The sequence below is a fragment of the Grammomys surdaster genome, unplaced genomic scaffold (assembly GCF_004785775.1).
Source record: "Grammomys surdaster isolate TR1022 unplaced genomic scaffold, NIH_TR_1.0 150, whole genome shotgun sequence".
Taxonomy (NCBI): domain Eukaryota; kingdom Metazoa; phylum Chordata; class Mammalia; order Rodentia; family Muridae; genus Grammomys; species Grammomys surdaster.
Genome location: NW_021604608.1, coordinates 372227 through 394339, shown reverse-complemented (window position 1 = coordinate 394339; position 22113 = coordinate 372227). Strand labels below are relative to the sequence as shown.

The 22113-nt window shown below is 42.5% G+C and overlaps 1 protein-coding gene across 1 annotated transcript in view; it reads left to right on the top strand.

Moving 5' to 3' along the window:
* The first annotated feature begins 4190 nt into the window (after positions 1 to 4190).
* Tapt1 (transmembrane anterior posterior transformation 1) overlaps positions 4191 to 22113 on the top strand; it is a 50260-nt gene continuing 32337 nt past the window's right edge. The window contains exons 1-2 of the mRNA XM_028765277.1: positions 4191 to 4383; positions 12401 to 12531. Coding sequence (XP_028621110.1) covers positions 4194 to 4383; positions 12401 to 12531 — 321 coding nt within the window. The 5' untranslated portion in view covers positions 4191 to 4193. The remainder of the gene's footprint in view (positions 4384 to 12400; positions 12532 to 22113) is intronic.

The following is a 22113-nucleotide window of genomic DNA, read 5'->3' as shown; positions in this document are numbered from 1 at the left end:
GGAAATGAACAGACAGTATACAGGACAAAGCAATGAATGAGCAGAATGAGAGACCCAGTTACAGCAGCAGGATCACAGCCCAGAGAACTTTAAAAGGTTGTAAAGAAAACACATACTTAGTCACTAAACCCATGATGCTTCAATTAGAAACACTAGGAAAAGGTAAAATATTTATCCAAGTAGTATAGAAAGCTCGCAAGTTACCAACTGCTGTGTGACAAGCAGCCCAGCACAGCAATAAATAGCTCACCACTGAGGAACAAAGAAGCACCCAAAAGGCCAGCAACAGGGACTGGGAGACATTAAGATCTCTCTGCCTTCTGAATCTTAACATATGCTTGGTAGAAATACAAAGAATGTTAAGAAATAGCAATAAATATAAGGGAAGATATGAGTCTCTTCCATAAGCAGAATGTTAAGTGATTAAAACAGTTCTAAATGTGGCATGATGATTTTTTTCAATTGTGATGAGAAATACTTTCTCATGTCAAAGAGAAAAACATGGAATGAGGAACTTGATAAGTCATTTCCCTTGCATCAGTATTTTAGAATTTTCCAGAAATTTAAATGCCTACATAGAACAAATATATCTGATCATACTGTAAACTTAAAACACTGTTGACTAACAGATTATGTTCACACGTTGGTGACAATAAATAGAACCTGCTATGTGGTGATAGTGATACATGCCTTAAATTCTAGCACTCAAGGAAGGCAGGCAGCTCTCTGAGTTCAAGGCCAGCCTGGTCTACAGAAAAAGTTTCAAGACAGCCAGGGTTATACAGAGAAACCCTGTCTCAAGTAAGTAAATAAGTAAATAAATAAAAAATAAACAAAGCCTACCTTTTAGAACTCAGTATCTTTGTCCAAATACCCCTTTTAGCAAAGGATTATTAGAACAGAATGTTCTGTATAATTTTCAGAGTTTGAATTACTGTGATCTTGGTCAAATATCTGCATGCTAAACAAATACTTAGGAATAAAATTTTGCTGGTTACTGTTAAGTTGTAATGGGTACATTACACTCAAAGGCATATTCAGTGTGGTTATTTCTTCTAAAAATAAACAAAGTTAATTTCTATGGAGCAAATCCAGAGAGGATAAAACATCATGAGACTCAGTCACGGGGATAGAAAAGATTGCCAAAGATAGAAGACACTACCGGAAACCCAGAGATACAATAAATTCCCATCAATTTCACTGCTACACTTACTGTAGACCCAATAGTATTTTCTATTTCTAACCTTATAGCAAAGATGATTAGATTTTTAGAAATTTCTCAACTCTTAAGCTGGGCATATCTGTAATACCAGCACTTGGAAGGTTGAGGTTGGAAGATCATTAATTTGAAGGACAATCTGGCCTAGGTGAAACTTTACCTCAAAAAACACTCAGAAGCAGGAGAGATGGCTCAGCAATTTAGAGCTCTTGCAGAATACCTGGGTTCAGTTCCTAGCGCCCACAGAATGGTTTACAACCATCTGTCAATTCCAGTTTTAGGGGATCCAATGCTCTCTTCTGCGCTCCAGGCACACACAGCACATATATGCACACAGGAAAAACACCCATACACACATAAATCTTAAAAAAAAAAAAGGTAACAAAAAATGTACAACTCTTTTTCTCTCTGAAGATAAAATAGCAAATGAACTAAATTCAGGGCTACAGCTTCAGAACTAAATATTGACTTCCATGGTCCCAGAAATAGAAGCCATGTATTGTCAAAGCAATTTCTTGTGGAATCACATAGGCATCACTATCCATGTGAATTCTAATCTGTCTTTGCAGCTACATGACTGAAATGCACTCAGGTAATCATTTCCAGTACTACTGCAGCCACCCTCAAATGCCACCTGGGAGCTGTGTCCTTTGGAGCACTCATTGGAAGAATCTTAGAAGTTTGTTCCTGGTGTTCCTTGGGAAAGTCTGAGAATCTGAGGCTGGAGTAGCAAACCACAGCTTAGGGCCTAGAAGACTGGCCTGCATCCACCAGTTAGTTCTCCCAGATCAAGGAATAAGGAAGGAGTGTAGAGAAAATGAAGAAGGCAGATAGATACAGAAATCTTTGATGTGTTATCAATATAGTCACTGTACTTTAACTTCTTTAAGTTTCAGATCAGGTACAAAGTGACTCTAGTTAAGGATTTCACACTTTCCTATAAATCTTGAGCTTTTACAAATTGCACAGGGATCTAAAGTGGGGGACGCATAGACTTTGGTATAGTTTTGATATTTTAAGAGGTCATTGCAGTCTGCCCAAGTGTGATTTCACAGTAGGGGAAATCAAGCAGAGAGAGGCTCACCTCTGCTCATTTGGTCAAACACTTAGTTAGAGTCAGAGAGTCTAGGTCTTTCCATGATTAGGGAAGTTTTCACTAGAGTTTTTCTTTGTTTGCTTTTTACTTATGAAAAATGTGAGGAACTAATTTCAAACAATATAGGGACAATAGATATGCTGGATGTGCTTTTAAGAGATTAACCCACTTAATAGTAGAAAACTGAAAACATCATGAAGTATTTTGTGATAAACTTATCATCAAAGGGAACTAGTACCATTTTGCCCTATATATCAATGCCAACATCACACAACTAAATGTTCTGTGCTATGTAAGTTGTTTGTATCTTAAGGTTATTTGTAACCTAATTTCAGGGTTTCTGAATGCTTACTTATTATTGCGGGGTTCGATAGTATAGAACCAGGAAAATCTCTGAGGAACATATAAATAGCAACTAAACATAATCTTTATAAAGGAAAGACATGGACTTAGGTTTCCAACAATATCATTTTATAACAAGAGTTTTAAAATAGCAACCCTAACAGGCCCCCTCTGCCCTCTTTGACTATCTAAGATTAGGAGCATAGATAATAAAATTTAGGTTGGAAGGAACCTTACAGTGTATAAAACTCTGTGTCTTTTGATTTTCATGATTCTGAAGATTTGTCAAGGGCATTGCTTTTAAGATTCAGTTTTGACCAAATAAAACCAAACTGACTTTAAAAAATATTCTCCGCATTGTTTGGTTTTCCACAATGTAAACTTTACATTGGATTGGTATTGGGATTTCTTGGACTCTGCAAGTTCCTCTTTAACCCTTTCTATCCCTTCATCCTGTCCTGCTGTCAAACAGCCTTGCTGCAGCACAGTACTGAAAAGTTGAGTTTGCAACCCGGTATCTGGGCTATCCCTAAGGCTCTCCTGGATGTTCTAGGACCTGTTCCATCCGTTCTCGGCTTAAGTGTAGGGCAGATTAGAGCGTGGAGAGGTATCTGCTATGCTTCTTCTCATTTAAAAAAGTTGCAACGACAAGAGCTAATTCCGAAGTGGGCAGTAAGGCAATGGAGGGGCTACCGTGTGCGTTACAGGAGCGCACAGCAATACTGTAGGAAGCCCAGGTGAAGGTATCCCAAACCTGAGCCGGATTCATTTGCACCTAGAGACCATCCGGTGGTCTCAGTGCGGCTACCAGTGAGGGGGTAGGGGTCACAGTCCCACGGCAAGCGGTGACCAGGTGACAGAACCAGGCTATCTTGGCTGCCCACCCGCAGTCACATAACCCTATTCCCGAAAGGCAGCCCAGAATGTCCCCGGCGCTTTAGGCGCATCGAGCACACTGCCCGTCGGGCTGAGTCCCCCACCTGTTGGCACGCTCCCCCGAGCTAGGCTTTGGACACTGTCCACGGACAGGGAATGTGACAGACGATCATAAATATGCAGGAGAGATGCAGCCAAGACAGCAGAGCCACCGGGTCGGCGCCGGCGGGAGCTACAGAGCTGGAGCCCGGCCCCAGTCGCCGCGCAGCCAAGGCCAGGCGGGTCGCGCCGGCGCACTCCGGCCACCGCACGGGCACCAGGGGCTCAGGCCGCGCGGACAGCCACGCCGAGGCCCGCCGCCGCCCGCCATCCCCCATCGCGCAACCCGGAGGCATGGAGTCGGGCGCGGCGATCCGGTCCGCAGAGCCCGCCGCGCGCCACGGCGACGGCAGGAAGAAGATGGCGGCGGCCGTGGCGGCGGCCACCGCGGCCTCCCACGCGCCGCTGACGCCAATGGCGCGCGCCGGCCGGCGGGCTACTGATGGCGGCTGCCCGGGCTCGGGCGAGGGGCGGGGCGAGGCGGCGAAGGGGCTGGCGGGAGGCGGAGGCCGGGCGGGCGGCTGGAGGGAGGTGGCGGGGACAGTGTGTGGCCCTCGGAACATGGCGGGCGTCTGCGACGCGGCCGCCCCGGGAGAAGGAGGCGGTGGCGGCGCGGACGGCCCCGAGCGGACCGGCCGCGGCGAGGCAGAGCAGCCGGGTGGTGGCGGCCATGGGCCCGCGCCCCAGCACACCGAGACACTGGGTTTCTACGAGAGCGACAGGCGGCGGGAGAAGCGCCGCGGCCGCGCAGGTGAGGCGAGCGGCGAGCGAGCGAGCGAGCGAGCGGGCAGGCGGGCGGTACTAGGCCGCGGCAGGCTACCGAGGGGTCGACCGGGCTGTGGTGGCGGGGTCGCCAGCTCCTTCTCTCTGCGCGCGGAGCGGCTGCGGCTCCTGTGGCTCCCATGTCCCCGCGGCCGGTGACAGCTACTCTGGCGGCTAGTGCGCGCGGCCCGACGCTCCCGCGGCCATCCCGGAGCCAGGTGCGCCCGGGAGATCGTCAGTCCCCGGTCACCGAGTGTTCGCGACTGGTCTCAACATTGACAGGCATCTCCAACATCCGAAGGAGGTCAAAAATGGGAAACGCAGGGCTTTCTAGATGATGTCAATGCCAAGGTGACTTTACCCCCTGTTTTTTATGCGAAGTTGAGTCTCGGAAACCTGTTAACTTGCCGGCCAAATCCATTTTTCATAGACTCAGTTGACAGTGTGGTCGTGACAGTGAAGTTCAGTAGTTTTCTCTGGCCCAGAAATGTGTGGCACCCCTTAAAATGTTACATGTGGAGTTTTCCTAAACTTAAACTTAAGCCAGAAGAAACAGTTTTGTCACACAAGAAAGTATGTACCACTTTTAAGCCCTGCTGTCCCTAAGGTCTGAAGCATACTGTTAAAATATTATAATCCCCGTGTATTCAAGGATTTTTATTATTTTAAGAATTTTTAATACCTTTTATATTTATACTGAAGCTTTGTATTAAGCCCAGATGCAAAAGAGAAAGTTTTGGCATGGCCATTTCATTGGGTATAATAGTGACTGCATTTTAATTCTTACATCATAGGTCCAAAATCTTGGACAGCAACTTAATGACATTTCTTCCAACTTATTCCGAGCTAATGCAGTGGAATAAGATCCTGCAGCTTGTATAAATACACGTTCAAGTCATTTTGTTGATTCCATTCACTATGGGTATTGAAGTCATAGGAGTCCTAGAAGTCTGTAAGACTGTTGGATAGATCCTGATGGACTTGCTAATTCTCAGGATTGGACATACAGTTTTGCATCAGTCTCCTTATCTTTGAAAACTCCTGCACCAGCTGTGTGCCTTGTTTGGTCTTTTTTTTTGTTTAGCCACTTAACATTTTTCCCAGTATTCTCTATTTGGTTTAGTTGTCAGTTAAACACTTGCTTGCAAGAATATTTGCTTTCTAAATTGGCAAGACCTAAGTAAGACAAAGTCTTCAGTCTCTCAGCCTCTCGTTCACTTAGACTTGACTAGGGCAATCAAATAGATGTGACCAGGTTTCACTACTGCTTCTTTGAAGGCTTTTTGAGCTTCAGGAACGATATTACTGTTGGAGCCATTATGTTGTTTGCATGAAGAAAGACACTGAAGCTGTGAAGAGCCTTTGGTGAACATAGACCTTGAACTTCTGAAGTGAAGGGAATTTATTCTTCCCTGGCACTAACAAAGACCTTGAACTTTTGAAGTGAGCATTCCTGGGCTGAGCTAGATACTTGGACTTACATACATTTAACATCGTATCACACACTCATTCCTCACAGACGTGGCACATTGAGCATCATATACTTAACAGGTTGAAAGCTGGATTCTTCCACCTGCAGTGACAGAAGGTCCTTACTAGGGAGGCCACATCAAGCCTCAGCTAGTGGGGTAGCCCTTCTTGTTCACATCAGTCTTGTATACGGGATCTAGACAAGCATCCCAGGAACATTTCGGTGAGAAATACCAGCTAGTGGTTTTCCTGAATGGACTCTGTATGAGCCACCCTCTTATGACCCCTGGTGTCTGTTCTAAGAGCCAGGCAGCTCTCACTGTTGCTGGTACGTGTCCACCCGTGACTGGGTCTGCCATTGGCCGTGGCATCCCCACTAGCTTAGAAATCCAGGTGTTCTTTTTGTTCACCTCCAAGTGCTTCTTTCTTCCGCTCTGTTTTCTTTCTTTGCCTCCTTACCAAGAAATAGGAAATGGGTTGGCTGGGCCAGAGGGCACCACCTAGTGTCAGACTGGAAACATGTCTCTGAGTCATTTAGTGTGGGGACTCACACTGAAGTATTAATTGTCCATTCTCTGTAAAGGCTCCTGTGGACTTGCCCTTCCTCCCCTCTGCAAGCGAGGGCAGTATATGCTGTTCCTTTGAAAGTCATAATCTTAGTGTCTTGATGGCCTTAACAGTCACTTAGTTCCAATGTCCCTTTTATCATTTTCCCCAAGGCATTCAGGGCTCCTTTATAAGACATTTATTGGTCAGTCCTAGCAGTCTAGTATTCTCTTTAAATGAACATACAATTAAGGTGCTTATCCATACTTTGAGTAAAATAAAATGGTTTAGTGTTTAACGTTCATCTTAATTTATCTATTGAGGAATATATATATATATACATATACATATATATATGAATGACATGCATTCATCTATTATCAGTTATGTTTCTTTCTGCTACTTTGCGGACTGCTATCATTTGATTCTCAGCAGCATTTTTCTTAACACATGAATTGTCTGACAAATGCTAGTACTTACATCTTACACAGTTAGAGATGGATGCCCCGTTCACCATTCCCATATGTGGTGAAGCTCAAACTCTGGGAATAGTGCTCACCAAGAACTGCGCTCTCACCTTGCTCTTAACATTATTGCCGTTTCCCGTTGCATTTTTTGACATAGACTAGATTAAGTAATGCTTATTATCCAGTTCCTGTGTTTTTCCCTTCTTGACTCAAATGCAAAGTTCTAGGTGAGAGAGATTCTATATAGCCACGTTTGGCTTTGGGAATCAATGCCGAGCAAGTCAATGTTGGACTAAGAATTAGGCAATCTGCCTTCTTAACTTGGTTCAGTTGTTGAACTGCGTAGACTGCTTGCTTAATCCACTTGGCTCTGCTTCATCGAGCCACTACTAAGTAGTCTCTAACTTAGTTGTCTTACTCTCCATGGGGACTTAACAGAGGCTTGGTGTAAGATAAACATGAGTGTGAAACAGTTCCCTGTAAGGCAAGTGCAGGAGGTGAGCAGATAAGCATTGCTTGTAAACTGAGAAGCCTGATGTCAGGTGTGGCAACAGTGTTGTTTGTGATGGAACAATGCTGAGACTATTGTTCTCTTTGTAATGGTGACTTGACTTCTGGAACTCAACTCTTGTCTGATTTGTTTCTCTCCTTGCCTTTACACATCGGTGCTGTATCTCCAGGAGAAGAAAGAAAAACTGAAACCCAGAAAAGCCAACTGGTTTCCTGTTAGCAGTTCCCACAGAGATTGTCAATGGGATTCAGACAATTCCTAGTCCTTACATTCTACTGTCTGTGGACTTGAAATTTTAAACTGGCTGGAGGATTATTGACACCTCACACTTTTAATCCTTTGCTTTGTTAGCGTTATTATGTCACTTTCATTTTTGTACCTTCTGTCTCTAAGCATATGAATGCTCTACTCTTTACTGTCCTAAAGGAGACTGACCGTAAACTTGTTTTAAAGAGTGGGAGGCAGAGGTAAGAAGATCCTGAGTTCAAGTCCAGCCTGGGCTACATGGAGAGACCATGTCTCCAAAGCAACCAAGCAAAAAAACCAACAAAAAGCCTCGAGAACCTGAATATAGTATGCAAAGTGATTCTTTTTCTTACATTTGACTTAGGAAGCCAAACTCTTATCGTATTGTCTCCTAGAAAAGTTAATTCCTAGTTTCCCTGTATAAAAGTATGCCTGTGTGTAAGGAAGGCTCATTTACTATTTTAGATACTTTGTTAAACTTTGTAAACACTTCTTTTACTTAAGACCAGAGACTAGCTTGCTTCATGGTTTCTTAACAGTCAACCAGTATTACTTTCCAATTTGCTTTTTTAATGTGCAGTACTATTTTAAGAAAGATATATTTAGACATATTGCTGAATATGTAAATATATGTATGATTACTCACTACTTTTAATAAATACTTTTTGATCCTAGCTTCTAATTTCTAAAGTAAGCTGTCTCGGATGAGTAAGACTAATAGTTCTTATTTCACGAGTAAAGGAAAATGATTTATACTCTTATTTCTCAATTAAAGGTAAAGGATTACAGAATGTTTCTATGATAGATGAATATTGATTAAAATATACTGGGTGGAATTGATTTGGACTTATGACTGATATTATTTTACTTTTATTAATGTTCACAATCTTCTAATAGACACACTTAAATAGTAAAATAGCTCTATTTTCAAAAAGACTATACCCGAAGTCATAGGACAAATAAATTCAGATAAGTCTATAGAAGGCTAGAGAGAGTTTAGCAAAGCCATTGTGCACTGGTGCGCTATCTCAGTAGGAAGTACAGACTTGTCCAGGGAGTAACAAGGAGAGGGGGCGTACCATACAAACAGCAAGGGCGGCTTGACAGGTCAGGTGGAAGCCCTTTCATCTGGCATGATTGAAAAGCATATTCTGGCCAGGTCTTTTTCTCTAAAATAACAGTAGGTGACTGGGTGTAATTATGGTGAGAGAAAAGAGCATACTGCATTTCGAAGGTCAGTTCTGGTCTTCACTCTGACATTTGTCCTTTTAAATGAGTTTCAACTAGGTCTGTTAATTTTCTCAGTTTCTTCATTTATATTATGTGACTATCTCTAAGTCTCCTTTCTAGTTGTAATTGTTATGAGAGTTATATAAAGTAAAGAATGCAAGACCTTTGTAAACTGCCTCAGAGTGGAAGGATCCCATCCGTTAAACCTGGTTTTATCTCTGTGAATCTATGGAAGCAAGTTAAGGCCTTCAAGATAGTTTGTACTGTGAAGCTTGGGCTTTCAGTCATCCTTATTTTACTGTACCTTTAGAAACCATTCTAAAGCATTCAACAGCATAGTGTATTAGCATGCTGTTGGTTGTGTGTAGAGACAGTGTTACATTAGAACTTACTCAGAGATGGACGTTGGAAAAATAAGGTACATAGTACTTGGTTCATGGTCTTATAACAGGGTCTGCTGTTAGGGTGGCTGCATAGAACCCAGGTTCTGTGTAAGTGCAGAGAGTGAGGACTAATGATGTACTAGACTTTTCAGAAAATGTGCAGGTATCTGTTTTTAAAAGTATTTAGAGCTGGGCATGGTGTCTCATGTCTGTAATTCTGGTATTGTAGAAACCGTGGCAGGAGGATCACTGCAAACTTGAGGCCAGCCAGATCTCTATAGGCCAAGCAGCCAGGACTCCATAGCAAGTTCTTGTTTCAAGAAAGAACAGTAGTGGAATGTATAATCTAGTGGTGAAAAGCATGCACTTTGCCAGAACTCTGCATCTGGTCTACTGCTTGCTTTTGGTGCAACCTTGGAGATGGTGTCCTTTGCCTCTCTGTGACTTGGAGACAACCATAGCTATAGAATCAGTTTTATAGTTTTGAGTGTGCTTAAAGAATACACTTCCATTGTTTAATGTTTTACCGTTATAGAACCTAACGTGGTAGGGCAGACAAGATGGCTCAGCAGTTAAGAATCTAACTTGCCTTTCTAGAGGTGGTTTTCTCACACAGTCCTCTTTTGTATTTATAATATTGCTGAAACATGTTGTTTATATCATAACCTATTTATGAGATCTAATTAGGTTACATCCTTAGTTAAATGTACTTGTGATGCTTCTCATCATAGAACCAGGATGGCAGAAATCGCATTTATAGATTTAAGTAACAACCACACCAGAAATGGTTAATTTTACCATTAACATACAGAAAGGAACTGGAGTTCATGACACCACATCATGCCCTGTGGTTTTCATCTTCTTTCACACAAACACTGTCAGGTGCCTCAAGGATCTGTGTGGAAGGCAAGATGGAAACAGGTGTTGCAGAAGCGGCAGAAAGTTCAGTTTTCCCTTTTGAGAACTTGAGATCTGTGACGTGACCATCATAGATAGAGCTAAAAGCTGAGAGAGCTGCTGGTGCTAAAGCTCCTTCCCCAGTTGACCCCACATTGTCTCTGTGGACCTGTGAACCAAACACTGATTACAGCAAAAACTGACCTCAGCAGTCACCAAGGCAACACCACTGTGAACGAGAATTTGCCCAATAAACAAGGTGCAGCCAGGCCTTTTCATTTTAGTTTGCTTTTTAAAATATAAAAGTACTGTATAAGGACCTGTCTGTGTGTCTCTTTAACACAGAAGACAGACTCCTCGTCTGCCCAATCTCCTGTCTCTTGTTGGGGACAGGAAGCCTCCCGTCCTTGCAGTGGCTGCTCTCAGGGGTCAGGCTCAGCTTGAGCTGTTGTTTATAATCATGATCACTGAGGACCATAGGCCGAGCCCCAGCAGCCTTCATTCCCTGCTATCTGCCCAGTCTCAGAAGAGTGGCAGCTCTGGCACCCAGCAGCTCTTCTCTTGTAGAGATTCGTAGTCTCCTTCAACTGCTGACTTGACTTGTAAAAGTGTATCACTGGTATTTATTAAGTAGTTTCACCAATGCCGAACACTAGGGTTAATCCTACTTTTTATGTTCATATAGGTCATCTTTAAGTAAAGTCAGAATTAAATAAGATTGCATGGAAAGTGCCAAAAGTTGGAACTGAACTGAGAATAAGCATAGCTTTCTCTAGTGTTAGTGTTTCTCTTCTGCAGCGCAGCATGCAGGGTTTCCTTTTTCTCTTCAAAATGTATGTAGTTCTAGAAAGCCCAAAGTTTTATGCTCTGTGGATGAGATGATATCATTGCCTTTAGAACTGAGCATCTGTTAATATAAGCAATAGCATTTGTAGGTTGAGCCTACTTCACCCATGACTTAACTGTAATCTGAGAAAGGCAGGATCCCCATGGTGCACAGTGACCCTATGTGTCCTGTGCCAAGCAACAATGGGGAAATGGTGGCATTTCTCCCCAGGAAGGCTTACTTCCCCCATTTCACTCCTATACTTCTTAGTGTATCACCAATTCTACAGATGCATTATCAGTCTCATGTATAGAGGTGTGTGTGTCTGTGTGTGTGTCTGTGTGTGTGTACTTACATAGAACATACCACTTAAGCAAAAGTAAGCATGAGATGTGATGTGAAACTCCTGGAGCTCCTGGGATTCATTTCAGTGCTGACAAAAGTAAGCTCTTTAAGGTATACTGTCCAGACCCTTGGCTAAGCCTGCTTCTGCCTTCCTGGAGGCTTTTTGGGGTTCATTTTGACTATCCCCACTTGGTAGTGCTTTGGTACATTTGTTAGAGAAATCACAGAGTAAGCTCAGAAATTAATTTGAAACCTTCTGCGATCCTGGGGACAAGTTGAACCTCCTGCAGCCTTGTGCAGAGTCAGGCAGTGTTGGCCGGGTAAGGGGTTTGGGGAGATGGCTGAGATGATGGGGTTAGGAGAAGCATGGCATAACAGGAAGAACTGATGTCAGGCATCCCCACCCCAGCCTAGTAACCTTAAGTCCTGCCGAGTGGAATACATATCAGCTCCTTTTGCCTTGCCTTCCTCTACTGATATAAACTGTCTCGATGAATTTACATCAGAGGAGCAGAGGCAACGTGGACAAGTGGACCAGCCCTAGGAAAGAAAGGTTCTGCTTTGTATAGCTAGTGACTTCATGGCATTGGGAAACTTTCACTTAGCAGGAATACATTTTCATAGGGAGAAGTACCACTGTAGGATCTCCAGGCTCACCCAAGCAGGCGGCAACTGATCTGTGTCTGAATGGCTGGCATAGTCATGGGCTAAAAGCAGTACTTTCCAGGGCCCTGGGCTGCCTTTGAACTACTGGAATGTGTATTCAGTGGAGTCTTCACAGCTGCTCCTCTCCCCTATCTCTGCAGTCCAGGCCTATAGCACCATGAGACCCAGGACTGATCTAAAAGGTGTTCTCCGGCTCTTTTGGTTCTCAGCAGCCATCCCTTCCATACTCCGATGGTGTTCTCAGCAACAGCAGCAGTTCTCAACACCTCCCTCTAGCCATTTGGTTTCCCTTTCTTGTAGGCACAGACCTGTAGACTGTATGTTCCCTGTTTGTTTTCTGTGTGTTTTACTTATGGCCCTAGCCTGAGAGTTCTTGATAAACACTTGTTTTTCTTTTGTGTCACTTCTTTTTTCTATAGAACTGTCATTATTGAGGTTCCTCAGTGCTGAACTGACAAGAGGGTACTTCCTTGAACATAACGAGGCCAAGTATACAGAGCGAAGAGAAAGGGTGTACACTTGTATGCGGATACCAAGAGAATTGGAAAAGGTACTCTTTTTTTTTTTCATTTACGAACATCATTTGAAAGTGTTAATTATGAAAACAATTGTGAACAGCTTCTGTTGACCTTTTAAACTATTGGAAATAACATGGTAAGTGATTGAATGTGTTTGGGATATAAGATTGCTTTGTAGAAAGTGGCTTGTAACAGCTGGTTTTAGTACGAGGGGAACATTACTGAATCTCTTCATGCCTTCACTTTTTTTGTACATATTTGTACATATTTGTGTCTTATCCAAACAGCTTTAGTTCCTCTCCATCTCTGTGCTCTCTCGATCCCTTCAGTTGTGTGTTTCTAGAATAGCACTTTCTCTTTTTTTTCCACTTAAGGTATTTAATTTCAACCTTTCTTAGGTTTCAGTTTCTTAGAATAGCTACATATTTGAAGACATATGTGACAGACCATCAAGGAAGAAGATGACTTGTTTAACCTTGTCACAGAAAGCCCCTCTATTAAAGATAAACATAGAAAAAACAACACCAGGTCCTCAGTATCTTGTTGCAGAGTCAGGCAGAGGACAGGAAAGCCCTTTTCCCTCGAATGCTGCTGGAATTGGGAGTCCTGTGAGAGTCTAGATCTTACTATGAGGAAAGATGTAGGGGCTAAGTCATGGATCTTTATGGTAGCTACTTCCTCAGAACTGTGCTTCCGCTTAGAGTGGCTGTGGGCAGCCTCCCCAGCTTGTTCTCTCAGTGCATTGTGAAGCAAGAGACGTGGCGGGCAGTGGGAAGCTGCCTCCCAGCCTCCATGGCTGAGAAAAGTGACCTTACCTTATGTAGATTCTTGGGAGTGCTACCTGCTGAAGTGTGAGGGAGTCTATACTAGGGTGAGACTTAGAAAACTGCTGAGGAGGAGGCAGGGGTCCTGTGCCTGCCTGTGATCCTCCCTCACTAAGGAGGATGAAGGTTGCCATCCTCATCTTGAGGAGCCTGAGGGACTGGTGGCTGAGGGGCAGTGGAGGACCGAGCTCTGCAGTGTTCCTTCCTCACTACCAGAGGAGCTGCATTTTCTCTTTGGAGATTCAGCTAACATTGTGTCTGCAGCTGGTCAGATGAGACAGATGTTTGTAATGGGATGTAAGCAGAAAAAAGATGAAGCCAATTCTTATGTTGGAAAGCACTGTTAGGTTCCTTTATTTTTTTATTTTTTGGTGTATGTGATAAACCATGGCGTAGAAGTGCTTAGACACGGTGCAGAGTCAGGTACAACATCCCAAATTAATTAACATTCATTTCTCAGTTGTTTTGCCTTCTGTGAAAAGGACTGCTGGCTATAGATCTTTGAGGAACATACAAGATGCTTCAGAAGAGGATGGTATTTTCAGTTGACTGCACTTCTCCTGGACTGCTAACATAGAAGCAGGACTTCATTTAAAGCCTAGGAGACTATTTGGCATCCAGGTTAATCTAAATTATTTTATTGTCTCCCTTTTAGTGAACATTGTCAATACCAACATATAATACCTTATTGGCTGTTTGTTTGGTAAATGCTATCATTTCACATAATATCATCTGGAAGAGGTACTTGAACATTGAGAGCTCTGTGCTTTTCTAAAGTCTACAAGAACTGCAAAACATTGATGTTCATACTTTCAGGTCAAGGAAAACCAGCTCAGTGTCTTTTACCAACCCTGTGGACTAATGTGAAACAGAATAATAGCAGGCACTGCATGGCATGTCAGCGGATCAACAGCCTTACACTGGACATTGTGCTCTGTGCTCCGAGCAGTGCCTCCAGCTTTGCATTAGCGCTCCTTTTCAAACTTCTTCCCCTGGCATGAAGCCCTGACATCTTAGAGTACTCCCATGGTCTGGGTGGGGGTGAATTTTTCTTTTTTTACACAAACCTCCCAGTCCTGCCTAGCTCTGGGCACTTCCACAGTCTGCTACTGAGTGCTTATGTTTTACTTGTGGAGTGTTGTGCTGTCTCCCATAAAACTGAGGAGACTGGTTTCTCTGGTGATTACTGTAGGAGGCAGAGAGAAGTGCAGTGGCTCTCTAGCAGGCTACTGTTGCTGGCTTCAGATCCCAGCTCCACTGCTTTTAGGGGTGACTCCTGGGTTGTTCCCTCTCCTTCCTGTGCTAGGGTCTCCTGCTTGTGGATCAGTTACATTTGAACTCTGTAGAAATGTTTTAAAATTGTTAACAGCCTTAACTTTAGCACCTTTTGAGGAGTGTCCTGTCATGGAACAAGATAAATTTCTTCATCCACAGGTTTCATCCCTAAGCTTTCAGGACACAGCAGGAGATGCTTGGAAAAGACCTGGTTCCAAGGCTCCCATGGGTCTCTTTATCTCCTGCTTTGCTTTAATTAAACATGACTTTGCCAACCCTGTAAGAGATGACTGTCTGTCAGCCTTTCTCAGATTGCTAACCACATGTACAAAGAGACCCTAGGGAAAGTTTGTTTCCTCTTCCCTTTAACCAGGCTCTCTTGAGTTAAACCTGATCTTGTTCATGAAGGATTTACTATACTGGAACACTAGGTAACATAGCCTACAGTTGATTCATAGTTTACAGCTTTTAGAGTTTATCCTTAGTGTGATGCAACTGAACTCTAGTTGAGGATAGAGACCCATGTCTCCTGGCCTGGGTGGCAGTTCCTATTGCTGACTTGGAAACTGAGTTCACTTCCCACCATATTTTGGTGGATGCAGGTACTGGGGAATGATTTACTATGTGTCAAATATGTAATTATCTCTTGTCCAAGGCTAATTTTGTTGACTTTGTGGATCTAATATTAGAATAATCTTGCAAAAATTAAAATTTTGCAAAATATAAAATTGAAAAAAAAACTGTCCATCATAACATTTTCTAAAATCCCTTGATTTGTTTATACGCTAATTTAAGGAGGAAGATAAAGATCACATACTTATTGACTGATCTATTCTGTCTTAAGTACATTAAGTATATTCTAGGCATTTCATGTAGCATGGAAGTACATAGACTCAGATTTTAGCATGAAACTCAGATTTTAGAATGATGGGAAATGTTGAGTTATAATAGAATATATAGAATGATAAGTGCCACTAAGCAAAATAAGTAAAATGCTGCTAAGAATTTCCAGAAAGGCCAGGAGCTGGTGGTGTATGCCTTTGATCTTAGCACTTGGGAGGCAAAGGCAGGTAGATTTCTGAGTTTGGGGTTCACCTGGTCTCAGAGTGAGTTCAGGACAGCCAGAGTTACACAGAGAAATCCTGTCTTGAAAAAAAGAAAAGAAAGAAAATAAAAGGAGCAGGGTGGGGTTGGGCGGGGGCAGTTGCTTAGAAGGCGGGCTGCAGAAATAGTCAATCATCATAAGGCATGTGTACCTGTACCAGGTGGTGTGGGTGAAGATACTGGAAATATTCAGAGATGGAGATTTGGGTGTGAACAAGGAGCCAAAACAACTGAAAGATGGGCCAAGTCTAGATTTCTTTCATGGTCAAGGTGAAGAGTTTAGAACTTAGGCTTTGGGATGAGACTACACAGGGTATATTCCTTAGGAATGCTCTAGCTGTGTAGAACAGAAGACGAGGCTAGTAGAGGCTTGCTTGGACAGTTTCCTCTCCTTTTGAGCAAATGTAATCAAGGGAGGCCTGAGTTGGTCCAGCAAACTAGTGACCTGCCATGGCTCCAAGACCTTGTTTCACCCAGTCTTGGTCAGTCAGCTTTTGGTTCTCCTGCCTAATGATTTTAAATACAAAGTAGACAACTAGACATTATTGAATCTTCATTATAATCAAGAAAGAAAAGAGAGGGGGGAGGGGAGGAGAGGGGAGAGAGCGCGGTAGGTAGTGCCCCTCTTTGACCTTCATATAGAATTAAAGCTTTCCCAGAACTCTCAAAACTCTCTCCATGTCTTACTGGCTAAATAAGGACATGGTCAACCCCAGCTGTAGAACAGGAGACTAGATAGTAAACATTGAGCTTTAGCAACAGAGAAAAGGATTAGGAGCAGTTACTACAGTAGCCTCAGAGCTCTGCTTCTGAAAAACTAGGACAGCAGCAGTCAGTGTGAAATGAAAATGAACAAAGAAAGCCCACACCCTTCCTTATGTTACATGCCTCTCTAGGCATCTTCTTGATTTATTTGCCTCTTTGTCCTTTATTCCAGGTGTTGTAGGTTATAGGTTACAACAAATATTATTTTATATTTATATATAAATGTAGAAGACTTGTTTACGAACCTTGTCTGTCACCAAAAGTTAAGGTACAATGAAAGTGTATCTTTACCTCATAATTGCGTGCTTTGGGCAAGTGTTTATTTCATATTTACCATACTTTGTACATTATACTTTTAAAATACATTTTATGCAAACTAAGTTGCACTGTTTAGTCTTAAATGTAGCTACTGTTTTTAAAGACTCTTATCAATTACTTATTATTATTTATTTTGTCATACTAAGGATTAAACATAGGGGTGTAATGTGAGGTAAGTTTCTGCAACTGAATCCCCAAGCCCTGTTCTTGTCACCTGAAAACAGTCTCACTAAATTGCCTTCTTATTGTGTGGCCTAGGCTAACCTCAAAATTGAGACTTTTTTTTTCCTCTAGCAAATCTCACAAATTTTTATGAGACTTAAATTTATTAGGTTGGAGGTTATAAGGAATGATATGTATTTGTATTGGTCAGATTTTTGACACAGACATAAGCTTCTGAGGGAAGACAAAACTTACATGCACATACTATTTCAGAAGTCCAGGTGCAGAGGCCTTGACTCTTGCCTCTGAGTTGCTAGAGAAGCAGAACCTAGTGATGGGAGTGGATGTCAAAGGCATAACCTAATTCCTCCCTAGATCTTGCCTCCTAAAAGTCTCAGGGTCTCCCAGATTAGTGACATCAACTGGGAACCAAATGCTCAACACATGAGCCTTTTTTAATTCATCCACAAGGTATGTGAAGTTGTTTTATTACTAACCATGAACTGTTAACCAAAAGGGGAAGGGGCTCCCTGAGCATTAGAATCATGTGGTCCAGCATCAGCTGCCTGTTCATCTGAGTCTCCTTAGGACTTTACTTTCTTCATCTAAGATGAGAAGGTTGACAGAGTCATCCAAGAGGCCTAATACAATATGAACCTGTCTTAGTTACTTTTCTACTGCTATGAAGAAACACTGTAACTATGACCAAGACAACTTATAAAAGGAAACATTTAATTAGGGGCTTGCTTACAGATTCAGAGGGTTAGCATGTGACCATCATGGGGTATGGGGGATGATAGCAAGCAGGCAAGCATGGCCCTGGAGCAGTAGCTCAGACCTTATGTCTTACCTGCAAGTTGGAAGCAGACACAGGGACAGAAACTGAGCCTGTGTGGACTTTTGAAACTTCAGATCTCACTTCCTCCAAGGCCACATCTAAAACTTCCCAAAACAGTTTCCCCAACCAGGGAACCAAGTATTCAAATACATGAGCCTATAAAGGCTACTCTCATTCTAACTACCACAGACAGTTTTATGAGTTTGCTTCTGAGGAACAGAGAAAATGGACGATAACAGAAAAATTCCAAGAAAGGGAGGATTTCAGTCTCTACTAGGAGAACTTAATTCTTTCCCCTTTTTTGAGGGTAAGCAGGGTCAGTGTTTAACAGAATGATTCAAAAGTTCACTTTATGGTAATGAACTTAATTTTCTATCATATAAAACTGGTTTTGTTTTATTACAAGGCATGAAAAGAAAACATAGTTGTAGCTCTCAGGTCACTTTATTGCAGTTCTTGATTTTATTGTCAAACTGACATACTGCTTACTCAGACCCCTGTTTGTGTCAGGGACTTCTCAGTCATCCTCTTATAGTTTCTAATTCCAAAAGAACACATTTATAGAAACATCCTTCTAAATCCATCTTGAGATGCAGACTTTCTTTGTCTGGTACTCAACTTTGCCCACATTTCTCAGTTACGGACCTACTGGGAAAAACCTCAGCACTTTGATAGGCCTTCCTCCTCTCCAGGGCATATCCCTGCCTGAGGCAGTGATGACAACATCAGCAGCCCCCTCTAGAAATAAGGCTTGATATGATGGGACAACAGCCAATGAATTCCCAGATACCTTGCATTGTGAAATTGCTGTTACCTGCTGGGCTCATAAGACTGTCTAGCAAATTTAAAGATAACTGTTTGTAAACGTAGAACTTGAGAGCTGTTTGTTGGAAACTCTTTTCTGTCTTGTTGGCTTTGGATGTCTGATGTCATGCTTTTATGATCCCTTATTTGAGCCATTTTGACTCTCAATTGTCCTACTTAACTGCCAGCCTAATGCGGTGGATCTCTTCCTGAAAATCAGATTTAAGCCTAAAAAGATGTCATCTTGCATTGGCTGCCTTTACCTGCAGGAGCTGTGTAGGCCTCAAGTATTAGGGTAACTGTCACCCTATTGCAGGACTTTAAGGACACTCTTACTGTCCTGCATCTGGCCAGCCTCTCAATGGGATTCTCCACTGCTGCAAGATATTTGATCACACCATGAACCCCAAGATTGTGTTATTTACAGAAAATACCTGTTTCTAGTTGTGATGTGACAAAGTCCTTAGCACACACCTTTAATCCCTCTGGCTGGAATATAGACATGTCCTTAGTGCACACCATTAATCCAAAACAGGTTAGTAGGCAAAGTTAGAAGGTAAAGTTATTTTGTAGAAGGAAGTACCCATGTTTGAAAGTGATGTCTAATTGAAGGGCAGACAAAGTGATGAATCAGAGAAAGATTTGACAGAATAGGATATCCCCCAACAGTCACGAGAGGACAGAGGGAAGGGAAACAACTTGAGGGGCAGAGAGAGAAAGAAAGGAGGAAACATTTTTACTGGGACCGTTGTACAAAGACAGGTTGCAAAGAGAGAACAAGATAGACATAGTGAAGATGGACTGAACTAGAGACCAAGAGAGAAGCCAGATTGAATCAGTTAGCTTGGAGAGGTGTTTGAGCCAGAATAGCAGAGTTGAACCAGCCAGTGAGAGATGAGAAAGAACTAGAGTGAGCGAGCTTATTCAGCAGTAAGTCTCAGAGCCAGAAAACCTTCTAGGCCTACACAAGATTATACAGAAGCTAGAAGCTTCCAAGACTAGGCCTAGGTTAGCGGACTAAGGCAGTAAACCTCAGAGATGATAATTACTTCAGATGAACAAAAGATACTTTTAGACCTTCTGCCCTGTCTGTCCCATTAAGAATAACAAGCAGTAATCCCACCTTGTGTATTGTGAGAAGTCCTACCCAAGTTAGTGTAAGTGGGTTGCCTAGAATTACCATCAAATAAGAGAGGCCAGAAAACAGTAGGATCATTCATTGTACATAATTGTTCTGCAAATTAAAATTTTCAATTTATTTACTTTTCAAAAAATATGTCTACTGTTAAGTGTGGACATATGTATACATTATGTGCCAGATGTAGATTATGATGATCGTGATGCATTGACTGAGACTCTTCTGCTCTCTGTGGTTACAGATGTGTACATAACCTCACCCATCACAGAAGAACCTGACTCAGCAATCCCTTTGTTGACCGTCTCCTAGAGTATAGACTTCTTAGGGACATGAATTTTTGAGTTCAAGTACATAAAAAATATTTACTCTGTAGAATGTGCAGCAATTGCTTTCAGAGTCAGCTTCCTACATGTGGGCTTGTTGGGAACTGCTGGTAAGAGGCTGAGCTCCTTAGCTAGTCACTGAAGACGGCTTTATCACTCTTACATAACTGTAGTCACAGCTTACACCCCACAGGGCAACAAGGACAGTTTTCTGTGTAGAATTCTGAATCTCTTTTCTTTGACCTACAAGCTCTAGTCTGAGTGTTGTCTCTTCTGTGTAGACAGCATTGTCTTGTCTGAGACAAGACAGCTTTCTGGACTCTTGGGCATATTCCTCAATGTTCTCCACAAACTCCGAACACTAACACTACACAAACCTGAGCTTTTCAAAATAAATAGTTACTTTAAAATTTAATTTGTAGAAAGATTATACATAATGAGTGATGCCCAGGTTATCTGGCCTCTTTTACTATTATGTTGAACATTGCTATTTCCCAGGCCTTCATTATACCAACTTGCTTAAGACTCTGCCCTGGCTAACCACTTACTACCCTGGCACTCACTGCACTATTTTCTTCCAGTCCCCAAGATTCTTAATGCCCTGTGGAGCCTCAGTCCCAGGGACCTCTTAACCCAAATGTAGGGGTAAGACACTTTGTAGACAGTGGCATTCAGGGCTGGAGATGGGCTCTTCTAGGCTCTTCACTCACATTTCCCAGGAGCATTCTAGACTGTGGTGCCTCGTCACAGTACACGATGCTTGCTGGCCCCAGCAGAGGAGACAGTGGTCAGAATTTCAAATGAGTGTTGAAGAAATACATTCCACAACCATTTTTGCTGCTTTTCAGCCATGGAGTTTTATGTATTTTGAAATGTCAAGTGACATTAAGGAGAAGACTCTGGAGATTTTTTTTTTTCAACTTAAAAACAAAATTCCCATGGATAGACGCTTACGGTATTTTTGTTTTGAGACAAGTATTTTTCAAACAGCTAAGAGCAATTTAGTAGGTTCTGTGTAAATGCTTAAAAGCAAGTTAGACCTTTTCACAAGTGTTTGGTGTGTATTGCCTTACAGTGTTGCAAAAGCATTACCACTCTATAATATCCTCAACAGAGAATGTCAGATGCTAAAAGCCTACAGTGAATCTTCTTTTAGTGTAGAAAACTAGGAATTAAGCAATAAGTTTGAGTATCAAACTAGTACAGTTTTGGGCAAACTGGCTAGTATCTTTACCATGTCTCTGCTGCTCAAGAATGTATCCTTAGAATGTGTCACTGCAGAGTTCAGTTCGGTAGCCTGCCTGTTAGGTGTCAGAAGGGACTGCACCTATAGAGGCCTCAAAACAAGATCTCTCCGAGTCAGACCAGCCGGTACCTTTAGCCTTTGGCTGCTTTCACCTCAGAGATTGCAGGGGCTGCTGTCCCATTAATTAAGCCCATGAGTATTTTTGAAGTCATCATTTTTATGCACATTTGATGAATCTGTGTTCTGAGAATAAAATTTAAGAGTATATTTTAGAACAGAGTGTCTGCTGTTTGTTACATGTAAGTCACCTTGCTCCAGTACTACTCTAGCAAAGGCCCACTGTCTCCGTGCCTGAAGTTTCTGCTCAGGAGGGAGCCAGACTTTAACTTGCCCACCTTCATAGACTCTGAGTTTTACACTGGGAGTCAGCATGGCTTAGTGCCTCAGGAACTCATTGAGAACACTGAGTTGGTGCTAAGGATTGGAGGTGGCATGGTTTAAAGGGGGAAATAAAATCATCATACTGTATATACCTCATGCCTGTGGAGACCAGAAGTGGGTGGCAGATCCCCTGGAACTGGAGTTACAAATGGTTGTGAACATCTTTGTGGGTGCTGGGAATGAAACTCAGAGTAGCCTGCTAACAACTGAGCTATCTCTTCAGGCCCAACTTTGACCTTCTTAGTATAATAAATACTGTTTTGACCTTTTTGTTGTTGGTTGCTTTCTTTTTGTTTTCTGAGGAAGGTATTTTGATTTAGTGGGCCTTCCCTTCCCTTCCCTTCCCTTCCCTTCCCTTCCCTTCCCTTCCCTTCCC